The sequence below is a fragment of the Electrona antarctica genome (genome assembly GCF_951216825.1).
Source record: "Electrona antarctica genome assembly, chromosome: 14".
NCBI lineage: Eukaryota > Metazoa > Chordata > Actinopteri > Myctophiformes > Myctophidae > Electrona > Electrona antarctica.
The window spans coordinates 38,988,505-39,011,970 of NC_136795.1; the positions used below are offsets into that span (position 1 = coordinate 38,988,505).

At 45.8% G+C, this 23,466-nt stretch overlaps 1 protein-coding gene across 1 annotated transcript in view; it reads right to left on the reverse strand.

Annotated features, from left to right (window-relative positions):
* plekhh3 (pleckstrin homology, MyTH4 and FERM domain containing H3) overlaps positions 1-15,129 on the reverse strand; it is a 60,171-nt gene extending 45,042 nt beyond the window's left edge. The window contains exons 1-2 of the mRNA XM_079520848.1: positions 14,379-15,129; positions 6,313-6,368 (exon numbers count right to left, since the gene is read on the reverse strand). Of these exons, the coding sequence (XP_079376974.1) occupies positions 6,313-6,368; positions 14,379-14,516 (194 nt within the window). The 5' untranslated portion in view covers positions 14,517-15,129. The remainder of the gene's footprint in view (positions 1-6,312; positions 6,369-14,378) is intronic.
* Positions 15,130-23,466: the final 8,337 nt, after the last annotated feature.

Sequence of the window (23,466 nt, forward strand, 5' to 3'; positions counted from 1 at the left end):
TTCACCCTCTCTCTCTCTCTCTCTCTCTCTCTCCCAGTCACCCCTCTCTCCCTCTCCGTCTCTTTCTACGAGTCACCCTCTCTCCCTCTCCTGGTCACCCTCTCTCTCTCCCTCTCCCGGTCACCCTCTCTCTCTCTCTCCCGGTCACCCTCTCTCTCTCCCCCTCTCCCCCTCCCGCCCTCTCCATCTCCCTCTACCTCTACCAGTCACCCTCTCTCTCCCCCCCCCTCTCCCTCTCCTGGTCACCCTCTCTCTCTCTCTCTCTCTCTCTCTCGCCCGGTCACCCTCTCTCCGTCTCCCTCTCTCTCTCTCTCCCTCTCCCGGTCACCCTCTCTCCCTCTCTCCGAGTCAACCTCTCTCCGAGTCACCCTCTCTCTCTCTCCCTCCTCCACACACAGTGGGCCGACTGCGTGCATGCATGGGCCTCTGGCTGAAACTGGACTGGTGGGAAAATGGGAATGTGGTGATTAAGAGTGGGCCTATATGACCTCCCCAGCTAAAAATACTCTGTTTACTCAAGACCACTGCCAAGGAATTCATTCTGGACTAGGCAGAGGAGAGAGGGGAAAAAAAGTGTTTTGAGAGGGGGGGCAGGAAGTCACAGTTTGTTACTCTGTAAGAGTGCATTTATCAGCTAGAAAAACTTGGGAGGAGGGAGCTCTTCAACACAACTGGATCCAAGTTTAGTGTAAGAACTTGAATAAAGTCTACCAGAATTTGGTGGAATGCATTGGAGTCATTAAGAGCTCATGAACACATTTCTGAATGACTGAGACCTTTGTAAAAGAAATCGCTTCAGGAAAATAACAGAAGATATTTAACACATTATCGTATGCAGCGTTGCTTTTACCGAGTACACGGTGTAATTTTATAGAGGTATCATCGCGAGACTGTCCACTGTTTCTGGCAGCCAAATCTCACGATAACTGGCTCCGAGACAGAAACGATACATACAGCTGTTTAGATCAGGGGTTCTCAACCCGTGGGTCGCGACCCCTCGGGGGGGTCGCCAAATTATTTTGGGGGGTCCCCAAAAGATTTTAAAAAAAAAAAAAGAAAAGAAAAAAGATTTTTTTTTTTTTTAATTTCACGATTTTTCAAAAATAGCATACCTACAAGTTCATAGCGCGCCACTCGGTGGCGCGCTATGAGCTTGTAGATCTGCTATTTTTCAATAGCTAAATTATAACAATGCTTAAAACACCAAAAGGGGTTCCCGCCCAAAATGGTAGCGATGCTTCTCGGTAACATTTTTATTTTAATTAATCACTTAATTTTTTTCTTTTTTTTTCTATTCTTTTTTCACCTAAACATCATCATTGATGTTCATTGTTTAGTCTTGCAATGCCATTGGTCATGATATTTGCATATAAATACCCCCCACAGAGGCACAAATTTACACAACTTCAAAATCTCTGGACTCAGTGCAATTTCTAATAAAAATTGACCTATGACCTTTAATCTTTAACCCTGATAAAAGTAACTAAAATGCATGTAATACATATATGTGTGTGATCATTAGAATGTCTAGAAAAGCATGTATTATTATTGTGAAAGATATCCACCGAATGTAAATTATTAATTTATTATTATTATTTTAATAATTATTATAAATGTGCATAAAATTTCCATTAAACTTTTATTTTTATTTTTTTAACATGTTTTTCTAACATAAGTCCTAGTAGTACAAAGTAGTAGTAAGGTTGAAATCTTTTTTTTGCAAGTAGAAATGTATCCGGGTCTTACAGGGTTAAGGTTATTGTAGCAGTCAATTTATATTGGGGGTCGGGAGGGGGCGGGGCAGGGGTCCCGAGACATTGCCAAAGCTTTTTCCGGGGGTCCCCGGCCAAAAACGTTGAGAACCCCTGGTTTAGATCCTCCAATAAAACGATGTACTGGGCACATCGAAAAAGCAAGTGATTATAGAAAACAACATGTGATATGTCTTCTTTTATGTTCCTGAACCGATTATATGACAAAGATCGCAATTGTTCAGTTTGTTGTTCTCGAGCTGGTCCAGCCGGCTCCATTCACTGCCATGTATTCATGGATCTTCCGGTGCAAGGTTTGCCTCCCACGAAAGCGTCCATGAAAGTGTCATCCCTTCCTTCTGTAAATAAATTCCTTGGTTGTCCTCTGTCTAGCTAGCACACTGTTTCCCAAACAGCGGGTCGGGACCCATATGTGGGCCAGGAATCCTGTCAGCAGGCCTGGCGTGGACTGTGGAGGCACGCGGAGCGCCATCGCGTTTGGAGATAGAAGTGGGAGCAGTGTTCGCATAGCGCAATGCTACGGAAGAGGGGTGTGTGGAATTAACGCTAATGTATTTATGATAGTTTCATTGTACAGATATTCTACTGTTAGACGGATGTCAGGTTCTTAGCTTAGCTCCTGATGTCTATTTATGTATTTGATTGTGATGTATCAACTTGTGTTGTTCTTGCTTACTGTAAATCACTCTGGATTACGCGTGCGTGCGTGCGTGCGTGCGTGCATGGGTGAACTTAATGCACATTGTAAAGTGCTTCGGTTAAAAGCGCTGTATATAAATGCACCATTTATGACAAACATGAATGCTTAAATTGATCACAATCATATCACGGTCATTATTCCCAGCTTGTACTGTGTAGTTAGTTATTAATGATGAATGACTCTTCAAACCTGGCAGTAGCCAAATAAAAAGGTACAGATTAAACCAAGGCACCAAGGAGGCACTCAGTCAGCCAGTAGGCCAGGTAATGACCCACCCAGCTGTATAGTAGGCCAGGTAATGACCCACCCAGCTGTATAGTAGGCCAGGTAATGACCCACCCAGCTGTATAGTAGGCCAGGTAATGACCCGCCCAGCTGTATAGTAGGCCAGGTAATGACCCGCCCAGCTGTATAGTAGGCCAGGTAATGACCCGCCCAGCTGTATAGTAGGCCAGGTAATGACCCACCCAGCTGTATAGTAGGCCAGGTAATGACCCGCCAAGCTGTATAGTAGGCCAGGTAATGACCCACCCAGCTGTATAGTAGGCCAGGTAATGACCCACCCCAGCTGTATAGTAGGCCAGGTAATGACCCACCCCAGCTGTATAGTAGGCCAGGTAATGACCCGCCCAGCTGTATAGTAGGCCAGGTAATGACCCACCCAGCTGTATAGTAGGCCAGGTAATGACCCACCCCAGCTGTATAGTAGGCCAGGTAATGACCCACCCCAGCTGTATAGTAGGCCAGGTAATGACCCACCCAGCTGTATAGTAGGCCAGGTAATGACCCACCCCAGCTGTATAGTAGGCCAGGTAATGACCCACCCCAGCTGTATAGTAGGCCAGGTAATGACCCACCCAGCTGTATAGTAGGCCAGGTAATGACCCACCCCAGCTGTATAGTAGGCCAGGTAATGACCCACCCCAGCTGTATAGTAGGCCAGGTAATGACCCACCCAGCTGTATAGTAGGCCAGGTAATGACCCACCCAGCTGTATAGTAGGCCAGGTAATGACCCACCCAGCTGTATAGTAGGCCAGGTAATGACCCACCCAGCTGGGTGTGCCCAGCTGTATAGTAGGCCAGGTAATGACCGAGCGAGCTGAGCATGCATGCTGCTCTCTAATCTCCTCACACAGTGTGCATGATTACACAGACGTTTAACACACTCCCTCCAAGAACCAGTAGTAAATCAAGCCATGTGAATGCCCCGAGGGCCTCCCGCACCGTGCTGCGTAGGTGACACACACTCACAGTCTCAAACGCACACACACACACACTTGCATGCATACATGCTTGCCTTGCACACACACACACACACACACACACGTGCGCGCGCCTAGCCACACCTTTTCTTGGAGTGTTGCTGAAGTGCGAGTCACACAGTCCAGTTAGTAGAAGAAGCCATGCATGCTACACCCTGGGGCTCGTCTCCTTTCCCTCTCTCTCTCTCTCCACCTATCTTTCTCTCTCTCTCTCTCTCTCTCTCAGACAGTACGTCCCATTTGATTATTACAGCATAATGGACCTGCCCTGCAGCCCCCCTGCACCCCCCACTGCTTTCTTGTCCTTGAGAGTCGGTGGCGCTACGGAGACTGCTCCGCAGCGGTGTGTGACTCATCCATCGGCCGTCTGCGCTGTCTGTAAACCACCAGATGGAGTGATTTTTTTGAGCGAGGGGCGAGCGAGGGCAGCAATGAGGATGACATGTGATTCCAGGGATGATATATACTGTGAGAGATCACTCTCTCTATATAGCCCATTTATCTCCTTTGCATTCACATGTATAAAAAGAAACGTCTGACTATTTGAATGATGTGATTCACAGAAACGCTGCCGCCGGTCATCACATCGTGAAAACGGTGAACCTCCGAGGTTCAATCTTAAACCTCACACACACGTCAATCATGGCCTGTTCTTATGTGACTAGAGCGGACGTAGAATACGCACATCGACAGTGCTGGGTGCTGGGCTAAGGAAACTTCAGTAGATATTGGATGGAGCCCGCACACCACAGGTACAAGAAAGACGTTCTTTATTGAGAATTCTGACAACGTTTCAATCTATTTGATCTTCATCTTATGTGAGCCAGTGTGAAGAAGTTGACAACTACTTGGTAGGACAGTCACGATCATGACATAATCGATGATCGTGACAAACCTGTGCATAACAGTGTGAATGCGTGTGCACGTGTACAGTAACAGTGTGATCTATGCGTGTGCACGTGTACAGTAACAGTGTGATCTATGCGTGTGCACGTGTACAGTAAATGGTAAAAAAAAGAAATGGTGCATTTATATAGCGCCTTTATCCAAGGCGCTTTGCATAGAACTTGACCGTGACCTTGACCTATGCGCGTACATGTGTACAGTAACAGTGTGATCTATGCGTGTGTCAGTGTGATCTATGCGTGTGTGTCAGAAGAGGTGTCGTGTGGCGAAAACCCCACGTGTCAATGTTCTCTCTGTAGAGGGAAGTAAAAGATATTGAGAATTCGGGCTGCATGCACTGGCGATGACACACTCTGCACTAACCTGCTCTTAAATGTACAAATTACACCGTGCTTAGAGGAACTCTACAGTATAGAACAAGGAACCGATGCTTCCTAAAAATTGGGTGTATGAATTGAAAGAAGGAAAAAAACACACAAAACTTGCTGTGTCGACACTACAATTCCACTATATATTTACAGTTAAGAAATTAACATAGATTGCTGGCATAGGCAGGGTGATTCAGTTTCACACACACACACACACACACCTTACCGTCATGTCACTGTTGCCACAAGAAATTACCGGCACAGCACATATTTGCACAAGATGTGTCCAATACGCACACGAGACTAGGCATTTGGGGATGATACCATACTGTATATGTGTTAATGGAATAAACAGAAACAATAAATATCCATCAGCAGGTTGGCAGACTAATAATCATCAGCGTCTCTTCTCTCCATTGTCTCTACAGGACCCCCAATTTAATTGTTTGTCCACAGACAGACCCCTATCTGAAAATATCTTGTGCCAGGGAGGACCTCCATACAAGATGTGTGCCGTTAAAATGTATTCCACATTTTTTAAGATGTTTTGAAAATGGCAGATCTACAAGCTCACAACGTGTCACACCGCGAATAGCCGATGTAAATAGGGACTGATTTTGATGCTATATTAACAACATTTGCAGGAACCACCTGGCTGGAACGGACCCCCTCAGGGTCACACACACACACACACACCAACTAACCTGATGGCTATTAATTTTTGGAGAGATATAGAATTAGTACACACCGTTTCTGTCACCCGAAAGGGCGCTAGCAGTCTATACAGTCAGAACCCCCGAGCGAAGCCACATCATGTATAAAACCCGTTTACACACGCCAATAGTGTTTTTTATGAAGACATTTGTTGATAGAACAACAGTTTGTTGTTCATAGGACTAATGTCTCTTAGGTAAGAGTCTGACGCACTGTCATTAGTGTACCGTTATGACGCTCTGCGTTTTGACTAGACGGAAAGGGGGGGTCACTACTCACCACATATGTCTACCATTATTCAAAGTCTGTGTATGTTCACAAATATACCAGTAAAGCTACAGGCATTTCAAGCTAGTGTGGAATGAGGTTTATGTCTCTCGCCCCTCTCCTTATCCACTTTCCACTTCTATACCATTTTAGAACACTTAACTCCTAACTGCTCCCCGGGTGCTGTATTAATGGCACCGCCAGCCACCCAGGGCTCCTAATAGCTGGATGGGTGAATGTAGTGGACTCAATTCACCTATGTGCAAAATGTACCGTGACCACAAAATACCCCAAAAGGAGTGGGGACCAAATTATTATTACCCATTAGTTCCATTGGCTGTGCATGTCGGTTGAGTAGTAGTCACTTCAGTTGGAACCTGTCAAAAGAGAGAGAGACAATGTAAAGGGGGGGTGGTGGAAAAAGTACTCACATTTTTTTACTTAAGTAGTGGTAAGTAAGTATCAATACTGCAATGTAGAAATACTCCACTAAGTAAAAGTCTGGAATTCAAAATTTACTTGAGTAAAAGTACAAAAGTATTTGTATCAAAAATGTCCTCAAAGTACCAAAAGTAGAAAGTACTTATTGTGCAGAATGTCCCATTTCACAAGTTTTTAAATGTATACAAATATTCTGAACATGGCAGATCAAGCCGCCAATGCATCTCATCAAAATTATACTTAAGTACAGCACTTTAATAAATGTACTTAGTTACTTTACACCACTGGGAGAAGAAAAAAAAGTATATAAATATACTTAATGTTGTACAAACAATAGTCTGTTAGCCCCGTCTATAGCTCTCAAGCTGAAATGATCCCTCCAACAGGTTTACACACTCAGTGCTAATGTTACATAGAGCCTGCAGCCGTTGCTGGCAATCACGACACATAGCTGGCCCTTTCCTGTAATGCTTGGCTTTCACTTGCAAGGGCGAGCTGCTCAGGAGAAAATATGGCATGCAAAACAGGCCCATTTAACACAGGAGTGCATGGCGAACAGAGGAATCTTTTGTGCTTCGGCCGAACCCCCCGGCAGCAAACCCCCAGAAAACACTTTTATTCAGATACAGTCAGTTCTATGAGGTGGTTGGTTGTTAACTAAAAATAGGCCTCGTCTTTTGAGAACTTTGATTGAGTACTAACACGCCAAACACGGTTGTTTTCTGACCACATACATACTTGTATGTATGTATTGCACGCGCGCGCGCGTACAATACATACTTGTATGTATGTATTGCACGCGCGCGCGCGTACACACACACACACACACACACACACACACACACACACACACACACACACACACACACACACACACACACACACACACACACACACACACACACACACACACACACACACACACACACACACACACACACACACACACACACACACACACACACACACACACACACACACACACACGATTGTGATCACTCGTGTGGTTTGACAGCCTATCCAGACGCCATCTCTCGTGTACATCTATCTGTAGGGAATTCTGTCTGAGAAATTGCCGATATGGCAACAAACCAAGTCTATACAGCGACAAATATGATAACCTCTCCCAACGGGCTCTCTGAGGCTTCTTATGGAAATCGGGGTGACTGACTTGCATATTCCGACTACACAGAGGGCCCCCGCTGGCAAGACGAGCTAAATCACATTTCACGGGCAGAACACTGAACTTTTCATTCCAAAATGCCCCTGTGAAGCAGGAGATGGAGAGGAGGCGGAGGTTTTCGTTTACGGCGCACCAGCCTTTTAGATTACCACCCTGACCTCGGAAAACCCTGCCAGACATCAGAGCTCGTCTGTGTGCGACTTGGACAGGTTTCCCGGTGTGCACGCCAGTGCCCGCGTGTCCCCGTGGCCGGAGTTGTTGTCTGTGTGTGTGTGTGTGTGTGTGTGTGTGTGTGTGTGTGTGTGTGACTGGGAGCCGCCACAACCTTAACCCATTTTGACCTGAGATCAGATTCAAAAAATGTCTTCTTCTACATCCTGACAGTTTTCTGAAAAAGCTATGTTTCTATGTCAGTCGTTCTTCGATTTTTCAAAAATAGCAGACCTACAAGCTCGTAGCGCGCCACTCGGTGGCGCGCTATGAGCTTGTAGATCTGCTATTTTTCAATAGCTAAAGCATAACATAATGCTAACACCAAAAGGGGTTCCCACTTCCCGCCCAAAATGGGTTAAGCCAATGTCCTGTGGCCGCTGTAGCCTAACCTGGGGTATTGGCCTATAGTACCTGAAACACTATCCAGGTCAGCACACACACACACACACACACACACACACACACACACACACACACACACACACACACACACACACACACACACACACACACACACACACACACACACACACACACACACACACACACACACACACACACACACACACACACACACACACACACACACACACACACACACACACACACACACACACACACACACACAACTACTGGGCAAGCTGGCCTAAGTATAGGACTCGATCTAGGAAAACAGCCAGACGCTTCTTTTTGGACAGTAAAAAAAAAAAAAGAAGCAAAAGCAAACATGAGCTGCAAATTCATATGGTACTCGTATGGAAATCTATTGGGCTGGTTTTATGGCAGATGGGCCGAGTCAAATAAGTAAAAGAGTAGGAAGGTGTGGTTGATGAGATTTAGTTAACGTTTAACCAGAGAGGTACTGTAAATGTTAAACTAGCCTGGCAGGAATTGAATGGCGTTATAAAGCCATTTGTGAATGGAGGTTGTTTTGGAAGGTTCTCCCGAGGCTCCTGGCTCGGTCCTGCATCAGTGATTTAGCCAAGCCAACATCCTCACTCAAACAGTCAACACAAGAAATCTAAGACAGACCACTGACTGGCAGAGACAAATTAATGACGCCACTAAATGCAAAGTCGCTTCGAGATACGCGAGAACGAATTAGAAGAAGTTGTTCACTTTTTGAATAAGTACTTTCCACAACAACAAAACTTCAGAAAGCTTGACTTTCTTTCCCCAGTCAAGTTAATGGCCTATGTCATGGCAACAGGACTAGCGTGCAAATGCAGAGTTCTGGCAACAACTCTCCCCCCTTTTTTTGGACAGACAGGGGCGATGAATCACTCCAAAGCTGGAGGGGAAAGGATTAAGAGATGCCGTGATGCATTCGATGAAACGTCGCTTCAAGATACAACAAATTAGAATTAGTTGTTCACTTTTGAATAAGTACTTTCCACAAAAACAAAACTTCAGAAAGCTCGACTTTCCCCCAGTCCAGTTAATGGGGCTACGTGATGGCAACAGGAATAGCGTGCAAATGCAGAGTTCTCCTGGCATCGACTCTCCCCCTTTTTGGACGGACAGGGAGATGAATCACTCCCAAACTGGAGGGAAAAAGGGAAAGAGATGCCGTGATGTATTTCGTTCCGTGGCAGACTTCCGCTCTTCGTCCTCTTCCCGCTCCTCCTCCTCCTCCTCTCTCCTCTCCCCCTCCCCCGCCCGGCAGCCTCTCCTGGGAGGGTGAGTAACCAGGAGGAAACGCTTGGGCTCTGCCAGTGTCGGCCTGAGGACCAGATGTGTGGCCTGGAGGTGGTGGTGAGGCAGGGACGCAAACGGAAACCAAATATAAACCCGACGTACCGTGACACCTCTGAAGACGTAGGGCGGTAGCAGCGCCGGTTAACCCATTTTGGGTGGGAACCCCTTTTGGTGTTAGCATTAATATGTTATGCTTTAGCTATTGAAAAATAGCAGATCTACAAGCTCATAGCGCGCCACCGAGTGGCGCGCTACGAGCTTGTAGGTCTGCTATTTTTTGAAAAATCGAAGAACGACTGACATAGAAACATAGCTTTTTCAGAAAACTGTCAGGATGTAGAAGACATTTTTAGAATCTGATCTCAGGTCAGAATGGGTTAATAGGACCTGCTGTCAGCGTTAGCCCGGACTGTGCCCGCTTGTTCCTCTTGGTAACAGGATGCGCTGCGGCGTTCCACACTTACAGCTGCCCAGACCTGGGCACTTTGGTGGCAGCGTGTCGGTGAAAAAGAAAATCTGAACTCGGCTCACATCGCGCAAAAAAAAAAGCTGAATAAAGTTTCAGTGGAAAAACATGGAAAGGCGAGAGAGAGAATGACGGATGTCCTCTCCTAAAATTAGTGCCCTGCTGCTGTCCCAACAACACTGGAGGCATTCAGCTCCAGTGTGACTGTTTGGGCAGCTGTTGGAAGGCAGTTTCTTTGAATGAAGACTGTAAACATGCAGGCAAAAGGTTCTGAACTTCCCTCATACTCTCAGGCTGAGCCGGGCCAAGCCTGCACAAGCGTCAGAGACTGACTCATAGTTCTAGTTCCAACCTCAGTGAGAGTTCTGGCAAGCAGAAGGGTATACTATGTTGCCCTTAGCTTTCTTTGGTACTACGGTGGCTACAAATCATGGCATGTTCTGGCAGCGGGGAGGGAAATGATGCTGGAGATTGTGGTAGATCTGATCAGTGGTTCCCAAACGTTGCAGGTCGAGACCCAAAAGAGAGATTATATGTTTGCCCGGCCGGGATCCAAACTAGTGAAAAATAACAAGATCCACAAGCGCAAGCCTGTAGATCAGCTATTTTCACTACTACTTAAGATTTGTTTTTATTTATGGAATTTCTTAGATCTTTGTTTGTTTGTTTCAAAATGTATAATTAAATGTATTTTTTTTAAAGACATCTTTTAAGTATAGGAAAAGAAAATGGGTTACTTGAGTCATGACCCACAAAAATCGGTCCGCGGCCCAACCTTGGGTCCCGACCCAGTTTTTGGGAACCAGTGTGGTAGATGATTTTGGGATGGCCCAGGCAGGCACGGGAGACACCAGCAGACTGGTGGGTTGCTGCTGCTGCGGTCATCCCTGGCAGCAGCAGCTAGGCAAATGCCTATTAAATGGCTATTTCAGAAAGAGAGGTAGCCCAAAGCACACACAGAGGGAGGTCTGACCTGCTGTCTGACAATGTGGCCTGTCAAGCACTGGATGTGATGGGGGCGGCGGGGGGGGGGGGGTGCTCTGAGTAAACGATGGAACAGTGCCCCGAGGGGTTTTCCCTGGGACTCATCCTACACCCCCCACCCAGCCTTTACCCATCTCCAACCGCTACCATACCCGGGTAAGACCCACCCACCCCCCCAACCATGCAGCACGGACGCCGTGGAGCGCCTGAACAGTGCTCTGTGTCACAGGGAGGGCCTTCAGGCAACATAACTAATGGTGTTGGCTTAGAGTGGGTCAGCTGAGGTCTAATTACTGGCTCAGCATGAAGTATTGACAGAGCGTACGATATTCAGCCTACTCCAGTGACACAGGTCAAGAGGAAACGCGATTTGCACTGGGGTAAGTGTACCAAATGATCAATATACCCTCAGACAGAGATAGCCAAGTAACTGGGTGTAGATTAGACCCGACGGGCGTCGGGCGGTTTACTACCTTGGATTACTGTGGACACAATCTCTGACAGATAAATGACTAATGCAGTTCCTTCTACCACGGAAGTAGCATGATTAGGAGATTAGACAAAAGAGGAAGGGAACTATAATGCATACAATTCCTGTGGTTTAGAACAGACCATATTGATAGTCTGAACATTTACCAGCTAGAAATCCAGAAAGACATACAGTAATTATAATCCATGTTGTCTGGTCAATGTGGTAGAAAGCAGCGATGCAGAGCAGACAGACAGGCCGATATGCGTGTCATAAGTTCACACTGATATCAGTTACCAACTAAAGTAGTATCCCCCCCCCACAAAAATCTAACCCCTCTTCATGAGGACATTAGGAGCGATTTGTGCAGCATGATTTATTCCATTAGGGAGTACAGTACAGTATATGGGGAGAAGTAATAAATGATCAATACATGGCCCGGGTGGCTGGCGTAGGCGCCTGGGCCCTTGGTAATCCAGTTTTACAGCGTGTCGCGGGTTCGAGTCCCGATCCCGACGACCTTTGCTGCGTGTCACCCACCCCATCTCTCTCCCCATTTCCTGTCTGATTACTGTTCATCTATCAATAAAGGCAAAAAGCCAAAAAAATATCTTAATAAATGATCAATACATCATATATTACGGTGAAAATGTGTTAGTTTGGAAAAGACTTAAAGGGACACTTCACCCTTTTTGCAAAAACATATATGTTAATGACATTTAGAAGATTTGGAACACTTTCCTGGGGTCTTTGTGTGTGTAATATGTGGTTTTAGATATTTTAGATTTTAGCAGTGTCCATGATGTCACAGACACTGGTCGTGGCCATGGTGCAAACAGAGGCAGCATCAGACGACAATGGTATCGGCAAATTATGCAGCAGATGTGTCTCAGATTTAACCACTTTGTTGGTGTTCCTATTTTGGGCATTTCACCATACGTGAATGTTCCTCAAAAATAGAAGATCTACAAACTCACAGCGTGACGGATCATTGAATAGGTCTAAAGTGTTTTGGGGTTTTTTTACCAACTAAAAAAACAACAGTAGTCAGACCCAGAGTGGTCTAGGACGGTCTCTCCAGAATCTGGCTCAGACCCAACAATCTTAATAATTGGCCAGCCGGGCTCTAGAAGGAACCAAGGAAGTTACTTACAGGAGTACGAGACCTCTATATGTCTTAGTTAAAACGCTGTCAGGCGTCTCCACGGGGACATGTTGCTATGATCTAGTATTGATTGAGGATATGGAGTGCGGTTGGATTTCTCTGGCCACCGCTGCCAGACAGATGGTGCACGATGATCAAGACAGGGACGTCTGCCAAGAAGAACAGCGATACACGCCGCCACCTCTCTGGATAGTTAGCCGCGGGCAACAGATGTTGCTTTTTACACGCACAATGTGGCCGTTATATAGGCCTATACTTCTGTTGAGATAATAATAACGTTGAAATTCTTATCTATCCTCAACGTTTTCATGCAAATCTCGGGGTGTTCCGCTGGTAGGTAGCAAGCTAGACAGGAGCCAACAAATAGATAAGCAGCCTATCTTGCACAGTGTAGTACAGTAGTAGTACAGTAGGTTCAGGTGGGATAGTTTTAATCAGATAGGCTCTGCTGATTAAAAGCCTATTCTTTCAGAAGCAGAGAGTGACTAGACCTGCCTAACATACCCAAGAGGAGGCTCGGCTCCTGAATGAAATGGGGGGGGGGGGGGGGGGGGGCAGTTGAAAATGTCAAGGGGGCACATCTAATTTTTTTATACAGTAAAACAATATGTACACAAAACTTAAACTGAGGGGGCAGAATTTGCTACCAAGGGTGCCTGCCAGGCCCCATCTGGCACCCCGTGGTGCCACCGTGCCAGGCCTGCCCAAGTAACACCCAAATTAGACAGAACTTCTGGACAGCACGCCAAGAATAACAATATTTCACCGTCCAGAAGTGATCCTAATCTGATGTGATGTCCAAGCGAGATGCAGTCATTGCAGTGACAGTAAATTCAGTTGTAAAGAAGAGGCACACAGAGATCGCAGCATAGCCCTACACCATAGAGTAGTACTGTACATTGGGTCCTACCACACAAAGAGGTTACCTCAATTCAAGGCAACAATGCCCCCTCACAAGTGGGTGGACAATGCTGAACTCTCTGCCTGATCAGATGACTAACATTACAGAGAAGACAAGGCCACAGTCTTGTTTGCAATTGAGGGGTAGTGGAGTGGAGGGGAGGGGAGGGGGGGGGCAAAAAACTCAGGATTCAGTTCAATTCAGCACTGGGTGTTTTTTATTTTTGTGTGGCTTACATCACACTGTGTGGGATTGCTCAATGGTGTGCAGGCCTGCCTCAAAGAGCACAGAGCTCGTAATGTAAATACTGGACATGGTTCTGTTCTCTGAATCATCAATGCAGCCTCTTTAAAGTGTTTGAATGACCAGACACATTCCCAGAAGGGAACAGGACTGGAGCCAACACACGAAACGCGTACTGTCTGACGCAACCTCTCCTCTCTTCTTACCTCAAAAACACACAAACTGTGTGTTTTAACGTGTCTTTGCGTGGAAAAACAACATGCAATGTACGTTAACACACGTGTAGTTTGGCCAGTAATTATTATTATTTTTTTTTAATCGGCTGTGATTAAAATAGTTCAGAAGGTGACTAGACCTACAGCAGATTTAGCTCCAAGCATATTTAGACTACTAAACTTAACGTTCTGGGTTTATGCTGGCATTTACACTTTACACATAGTGCAACACATAGTAAATTATGCAAAAAGTTAGGTGATGATGATAAAGTAAACATTCATGGCTGCAGGTGGAGTGGAATGAGAGTATTACCCCTTTCGGGACCCTTGGTTGAAAAGAAAAGGTAACCAATACGGGTCCCGAAAGGGGCGAGAGAGAGAGCGAGAGAGTTAACATTATTAGTATTACCCGTCCATTGGAAGTCAAGTCCTCCTTTGCGTTGCGCAATTCAAAAGACTCTTCCTCCTCTTTCTCCCCATAGTCCCGTCCGAGCAACCTGAAGCCCTGCCTGCAGCACAGAAACCAGCAGAGAGCCTGCAAAGGCATTCAAATGGGCTGAAGTCTTATAATCTGCTACGATCCTCCTCTGGTCGTGAAGTCAACATTCACTCACTGTCTCTCGTTGTCTCAGCGTGCAGGCTGCAGAGAAGAACGGCTCGCTGTGAGTACATCCAGAGCTGATGCGTGGTGGTGGTGGTGAGAGCATGCAGGGCACACCACTACTACTCGCCATAGATATCCAAGGAGAAGTACGAAGCAGGGCAGCAGCAGCATAGATAGGAGGAGGCTTTCTGGATGAAGAAGCCCGAGAAATGTATTAAAAGTCTAAAAAATGTAAAATAACAACACGGCCACAGAGCAGCAACTCCAGCCGTGGGACGCAGAGAGGGGGCTTTGGAAGTTGTCCGAACTAGTCTCCTTCCAGGACTGCCCGCTGTGTTCAGGACACCTTGCTATGATCGCACCCGTATTTTTACTAACTAAAAACAAAAAAAACAGCTAAACTATGAAGTCCCAAGATGGCACGGGTGTCAGACAACGAGTGAATAATGCCTCTGAGTTGCCAAAAAGCGATAATAATAAGGTAGTTGACTTGTCAACCGTTTAAAATGAATGACACATAATATAGCGTAGAAATCCATGCATGCAGGAGGGACTGTGCGTGTGTGTGTGAGTTTGAACAAAAGCGTGATGCAGGATCTGACTGGGAGAGAGAGAACGGGGCGGGGCCGACACGCCCCCTCCTCACCTCTCTGGTTGGAAGCGTTCACGCCCCGGATAGACACGCCTGCCCGACACGCCCCCTTTACTGACAGATCATCATCACATGCCTTTTGATTAGAACAAGATAATCAGTCCTGTTATGTGGGCTGGCCTGGCAAAGCTTTTTAATGCCTATCAAATTCACATAATCCACCCAGCAAACCTTTATGGCCTGAATACATGTTTACCACCAAAGAAAGGAGGGATGGAAAAATAAAATAAAAACACAGGGACCGTATCAGCTTTCTTTCCATTCAAGTCAACTTTTTGAGTGGACAAAAGTAATTCAAGTAGGCCTACTGAAAGCATTCAGGCCTACAATGATATCATTACATTTAATAATGATATGGTAAACTCATTTTCAGTTGTAGACCTATTTAACAAAAGCTATTTACATGAAAAACCTATATTAACTTGAGCTTCCTCTCTCTTTTTTTCTTACTATTTTTTTCGGCCTTTTCTGCCTTTATTGATAGGATGACAGGAAATGGGGAGAGAGATGGGAGGGGGGGAAGACACGCGGCAAAGGCCGTCGGGATCGGGAGTCGAGCCCACGGCATGCCGGCAGGCTGGCTCGGTAGCCTAGGTGCCCAGGCTGGTGGGGCTAACCGTCCAGGCCTTCTCTCTCTTTGAAAACTTTAGTTGCGTTGCATTGTTACTGAGATTGTAGATGTGCTATTTTCAAAAGACATACATTTTTACATTTGAAAACATGACTGTTTCATGGGACATTCTGCATGAGTACACTACTTTTACCTTTGTACTTTTTGATACCAATACTTTTGTACTTTACTTAACACAGAGTGTACATTTCTACAGTGCAGTACTGATACTTTCACGTCAGTACCTTTTCCACCAGTACACACACACACACACACACACACACACACACACACACACACACACACACACACACACACACACACACACACACACACACACACACACACACACACACACACACACACACACACACACACACACACACAGCAGCCTTTAACTCACTCCTCACCAAACATTGTTAATCACTGCTCTACCTACTCCCCCAACAGAGTACACATATACAGTCACTGTGCAGTGTGCGTGTAGGGTTTTCTTTGCAGCGCACATTCATAAGCACACATACTGTCCCCCTCGCACTGTGAACCCTCTCCCCCACTGCACACGTACTGTCCCCCTCGCACGGTGAACCCTCTCCCCCGCTGCTTCCCTGAGGCCTACCAAGGTTCAGCTCTCATTATGTGCAGCTCAATAATGAAAAAAAGCCCCATGGATGCCCCTTTTCAGCTGGGATGTACTCAGTGACATGAACCATAAGACTAACCCTCCCGTAACACAAGCACACGCACGCACGCACGCACGCACGCACGCACGCACACACACAACCGTAAAAAAGTCTTCAGTGGTTAGGAGAAAGAGAATGGCTGACCACTAAAGCAATTGTGTGTGCACGCACGCACGCATGCGTGCGCGCACACGCACGCACGCACACACACACACACACACACACACACACACACACACACACACACACACACACACACACACACACACACACACACACACACACACACACACACACACACACACACACACACACACACACAGTCTTCAGTGTTAATGAAAGTTAACCCAGAATGTAAAAATGGACTCAGTCCCAGATTGGCCCTGTGCATGATATTTGGAGTTGTAGATAGGACAAGGACAGACTAGCCTACTCCGATTTGAATTACTTACTCATTCAACTTGGTATAAACTATAAGTCATGCTGTTACTTACGTACATGATAACGTAGGACTACACAGTAAAATCCTCACTCACCAATTCACTCGTTTTGTAAATCAGAGAGTCCAAATATAACCAAAATGGTTACATTTGTAACACCATTTACAATGATTTGTCTCTGAGACAGAGCTCTGGTCTTGAGCACACATACAGCAGCCCTGCCCCCAACTCTCCCTCCGTCTGTATCCACTCTGCAGTGTCTCTCTCTGGGACACATCTTCCCCACCCGCCCACCCCCCTATATCCCAAAACAATATGCTGGGGGCCCACAGCTCCCACAGACCTGCAGAAACATATGTTTTATTTTTAGAGCTCACTCCCTCGGCCCACGCCAGTAACCCGGAAAGAAAGGGGGGAAGAAAAGAGAGATGGAGAGAGAGAAAAGCCCTCCCTCCATATATGGTTTCCGAGAGAGCTGCAAGGTTTCTGCGAAAAGCAAGCAAGAAAAGCAAGCAGTTTATACCGTCCACATCCCCGATAGGGTTTTTGCCAAAAGCTGAAGACTGCCAAATATTGACTATACCTCTCTATTGTTCATTGAAAAAAGGAAGAATGTGGATTATGTAAATAGTAACATTGTGTTCATTTATCTATTTGTAACCATGAGAGAGTATAAATGAACAGAATTGTGCTGTGTTCAGTGTACACGCACCCAGATAGTTCCTTTGACAAAGTCTCGCCCAATCTCTTACCACTACTCTTCTCCCCCCCCCCCCACCCTTGTTGCTCCTTCTTCCATCCCCTTCTCTCTTCTCCTCTCGCTTTCCAGGAGATGACACATGATTCTCCATTAGCGCACGCGCACGTGCACGTGCACACACACGCACGCACCCACGCACGCACACACGCACGCACTCACGCACGCACGCACGCAGGCAGGCAGGCAGGCAGGCAGGCAGGCAGGCAGGCAGGCACGCACGCGCGCACGCACGCACGCACGCACGCACACACGCACGCACGCACGTACGCACGCACGCACGCACGCACGCACGCACGCACGCACGCGCACACACGCTGCTAACCTGATACAGTGTGTTCAGGTTGAGGCACCGGTTCAGGGGTATGGGGGCCTGATTTGGTGGGCCTCCCAGTAGGAGCACAGGCCAGGCTGGGTTGCCTCAAGCCAGAGAGGAGAGGAGAGGAGAGGAGAGGAGAGGAGAGGAGAGGAGAGGAGAGGAGAGGAGAGGAGAGGAGAGGAGAGTGAAGAAGTGTCTGTTCTAAAGTCAACTGCAGCGATGGCTTCAGTATTATAACACAGTGGCATGGTGCAACCAGCGACACACTACGTCGGTTAGACATATACTAACAGTCCGACAGGCAATATAGTCCGACAACACCGTCGTGGCAGGTTAAAACTAACCCGTGGCTCCCGACATGCGTGTCAGGTTAAAACTAACCTGTACGTGGCTTCCTGTAAGGTTAGGTTTAGCTGGGTTTGGGTTTTGGGTATAGCCTGTCGGACTGCCGGACCAAACACATGCACCCCACGATAGATAAGAGCATGACTAAAGGATAAAGAAAAGACATCATGAAGTTTGTGTTTCTGGTTCATCAAATCAGGACATTATTATTCTGCTCTTGCATTGTTGTCATTCACTCCCAATCTCTTGTGATCGAGGTATTCATTTAAAGCATTGTCCCCTGCCCCTTTTTCTTCACTAGAGGGAGGCTGATCCTATCCGTTCCCTGCCTGCCTGCCTGCCACCCCTCTCTGTTCCACTTTAGAAATTGACATTTGGAGTTTCCAGGAGAGATCTAGAATAGACACAAGAGTCAAGACACACATGTCAGGTTGATCGGAGACAGAGCACAGTGCTGGCAGCCCCTCATCTCTCTCTCCCTGTCTCTCTCTCCGTTTCTCTCTCCCTCTCTCTCTCCGTCTCTCTCTCTCTCCCTGTCTCTCCCTGTCTCTCTCTCCCCCCCTCTCTCTCTCTCTCTCTCTCTCTCTCTCTCTCTCTCTCTCTCCCCGTCTCTCTCTCCGTCTCTCTCTCTCCCCCCGTATCTCTCTCTCTCTCTCCCTCCGTCCCTCTCTCTCTCTCTCTCTCTCTCTCTCCTCCGTCCCTCTCTCTCTCTCTCTCTCTCTCTCTCTCTCTCCCTCCGCCCCCCTCTCTCTCTCTCTCTCTCTCTCTCTCTCTCTCTCTCTCTCTCTCTCTCTCTCTCTCTCTCTGTCTCTCCCCCTCCCTCCGTCTCTCTCTCTCTCTCTCTCTCTCTCTCCCCCTCCCACCTCAGCAGGATCCTGTAGCAGCCAGCATGACTGCAAGGCTCTTATGTTGGTGAACCAGATTGATTGTCAACAGAAATGGATGTGAAACCTTGTCTGCCAAGAGGCTTCCTGCATGGACATGGTTCATGTCTGGGTGACGGTACACCGCGTTGCTTGTTTAGAATGTTTGCCGGGCCGATGATTGATCAAATCCCCTTTGATGTGATTAAGGAGGCAACAGCACAATTTCGGCTTACGCGGTTGCATTTGATACGCAGCTATACACGTTCCAAATGTTATTGAGATGATCGAATGAAAGGCTCCTTCATGTGCACGGAGCCGGAACCGGCCAATGTCATAGTTCATCCGACGTCTCCAAAAGTATAAGGATTTAGGATAGAAGCTAATGCTCAACTTATGTTCGATCGTATGTCAAAGTATAAATGGGGCTTTACCTTACCCCCACTCCCCCCCTGCAGTGACCCTCCCATGACTCCAGCAGGCATTCCTGTCCCGGCTGTGTCCAGCATTGAACTTAACCCTCATGCAGCCATCCATCCCACCATCTCCTTTGCCCCTCACCCCAACCCCATGTCCCTTTAGATCCAAGAGAGCTCTAAGCCATGGGTTAGTGAACAGAGGACTGCTGTTTGAGGGCTATTGGCCCATGTAATGGGATAGGGCTGCTGTAGAGCATTTGAACCACCACTGCACCACTTGACCTGAAAATCCTGCTGAGAAACATCCAGTTGCATATTATGGATCGTTTTTGACAGCAAAGCTGTATGTATGTAACGTATAAGTCCTATAAGGATAATACATCTATCTATAAATGCACCACGTGTGCACGTGTACGTACGTACGCACGTCTGTAATCCATCCACGCTCGAGAACTGCATGTCCGCCCCACCGACTTCAAATTCAACACGCGTGTTCCACACCATCACAGGGAGTGCAGTGCCCGGTGTCGAGTCAGGCGGATAGCCGGTTGTCCAGAACCAGTACAAAGGTTCTGACATCACAATGATGGTTCTGACATCTGCATACTGTAGACTCCATATTTGGGCATGCCTGACAAAGAACTCTATATGGGCATAAAAGGGACACAGCATAATAACTGGGTTGGGCATTCATTTCCATTCCAACTTGCATCGTTCCAAGTAGGCCAGTGCCCAACGGGCGCCGCTCTAGTAATAATGATAATAATAATAACGGTAATGATAATAATCAATAATAGCAGATCTATAAGCTATACAACGCAGGGATGCCAGGGTTAAAGACAAAGTGTTTAAACGAATGACAAGGAAAATGGGATGATGTGCCCTTGGCTTCACACACATGACGTCATCTCTTGTCCTGTTGCAGGCGCTGTCAAATTAATCTTTATGTCATGCTGCAGAAAGACAATGGGATTCCTGGCCATGTGACAGGGTGGAAGAAATACTTTACTTGTAGTAATAGCGCAATGTAAAAAATATAAATATGAAAATACTCTGTTACAAGTAAAAGGCCTTTATTTACAAAAGTAATGCCATCAAAAGTAAAAGGCCTATATTTTCAAAATGTATGCCATCAGAATATATACTTAAAGTAGGCCTATACTCAAAATCTTTCGAAAACAGCAGATCTACATCTCACAGCGTTTCATTTAGCCAAATTATAAAATGGGGGTTAGTTAAAGGGGCATTCCACTCATTTTCAACATTTTACTGTGTCATTAATATACCTTAGAGCTGTTGTGTGGAAATAATAAAAAAGTCCCCCCATTCTGTGTTTCCTAGAACTGTAATTATGAAAAAAATCATTAACATGGTGAAACACATCTTGATGATGTCATCAAGATGTGTTTCACCATGTAATGATTATTGAGTGGTGCAAACCACTCCAATAACCAGCTTTGTCTGTATCTATGTGTCTATGTGTCTATGTATGTGTACCTGTACGTGGGGCCACGTACAGGTGAGCATGGTTGCTATGGTTAGTGTGTGACGTCACTGACGTCACTGACATTACGTCAGACCCCAGCTGATCAGGCTATATAAGACCTTGCACCACTCAGTTCACACGGGTGTGATTTCTTTCAGACCTCTAGTTCTAGGAAACACAGAATGGGGGGACTTTGTTATTATTTCCACACAACAGCTCTAAGGTATATTAATGACATAGTAAAATGTTGAAAATGAGTGGAATGCCCCTTTAAGTGGTTCTGTATTCTAAATCTGAAAAGTAACTATAGTGACTAAATCCAAGAGAGTAAAAATCCCATCATCAAAAAATAAAGGAAAGGAAGCGCCCTCTTTTCCTTGAAATTGAGATGTAGGCCTAGGCGTATAAAGTGTTGAAAAATGGAAATACCAGTCATATATGATGTTAATTTACACTCCATTACACTGTATATTTGTATGTCATTAAATGTTCTGAAGAATTGAAAATGGAGGACCCCAATGTAAACAAGCCATTGTGCTTTTCTGGGTATTTCAATCCTCTTTAGCAGACCTTGTATATTGAACTGTGCTTTCCTCGAACTGTGCTGATTATCCTACAAACTCATTTCAACAGTGGTGTAAGTAAAAGTACCTCAAAATTGTATGTAAAGTATACAGTGCTTGATTAAAACGTACTACACAACTGGCGTCCTGTCCTGTCCTGTGAGATGATCGAATGGAACTGGCCAATGTCCTCATAGTTCATTCGACATCTCCAAAGTAAGGATTTAAAATAGAACCAATGCTCAACTTATGTTCTATCGTATGTCAAAGTATAACCAGTTATTGAACAGTGCTTTCCTCGAACTGTGCTTATCCTATATATACCAACTGTTTAATAACATCATTTCACTCAATCGATCAGTGGTGTAAGTAAAAATCCTTCCTGTCCTGTCGAAACGTGCCCCCTCCGGAAGCATAGAGTTATAAGTCCCGGAACACAATGTTTACCAGTATTAGTGACTCCTCCGTGAGGGTGGAGTTTCTATAACCCTGTGCTGTGGGCACATCTGTTGCTGCATGGGGACTGGCTGTGGCACAGAGGCTTGTGTCAGACCGGGGAAAACATTCCCCAAGCTTCAACTTATGACCCCGTACTAGCCCCAGTTAACCCCTCATACACTCCTGGCTGCCTGCATGCAGGCTTCATTATATAGCAACCCTGCAGTGGTCGAAAGTCATTTAATTAAAGTACATTTAACTAGTTTAGTTACTATAGTTACTTTGATTATTAATTATTATCACAAAACATACATCAAACACTTCAGCCTTATTTGAAAGTAGCATGTCTTACAAGCTCACAACGCGCTGTGATGCGGCACGTTGTGAGCTTGTAGACGTGTTATTTTCAAAATGATTTTATACATTTTGAAAAGATGAAAGCATAATGCGTGCTTTTACTTTTAGTGCTTTAAGTATAGCCTACATTTTGATGCCAATACTTTTGCACTTTTACTAAAGTTAATTCTGAATAGCGGACTTGTACTTGTAACAGAGTCATTTCTACATTGCAGTATTGATACTTTTACTTAAAGTAAAACATTTGAGTACTTTTTCCACCACTGCAACCCTGAGCAGCCATGCCGCGCTGGTTGAGCCTGTCCACTGGCACTGCTGCCAGAACAGGTTCATGTACAGTATAGAGGCATGCATACAAGTCAGGAAAATGTACGTTGTTGAGAGGATGCTTCTGCTTAGCATTTACGTTGTTGATTTATTACCAAAGCCCCTGTTAAGAACTATGATTACGGCTGTATTCGTATTGAGTTGGTGTACACACTAACTAGCTATTGTGTGACGCCACAGTCTTTTGAGAACAAAGAAAGATTGATGATGTCCTCGTGTTATTGTTATAGAAAATGCAAAAACAACCAAACAAATACATCTGAATTCAACCCCAAGAGTTATAAAGGCATAAAGTATGAGCAATTATACGTCAAGAAGAAACACGATGATGATGCCACAATGATTTGTCTTGAATTAATGGAAACACAAAAACCTTAAAATATGCTAACAATGGCAATAAAAACACGCGTTCATAACCTTCCTGGAAACTTACGTAACTCGGCATGTACCATAAAACCACCCACAGTATTAAAATAATTTGAGAAGAACTCATTCTTCAACACGGAGGGAAGAGAAATGAAGATAACAAGAGACACAATAGTGTAAGCTTCGTTATCTCGTTCTGTCATCGGAAGCCAAATGGGGATTCTACAGTTTTCCTCAGTCTGGAGAGAGACAGATAGGAGATGGAAAT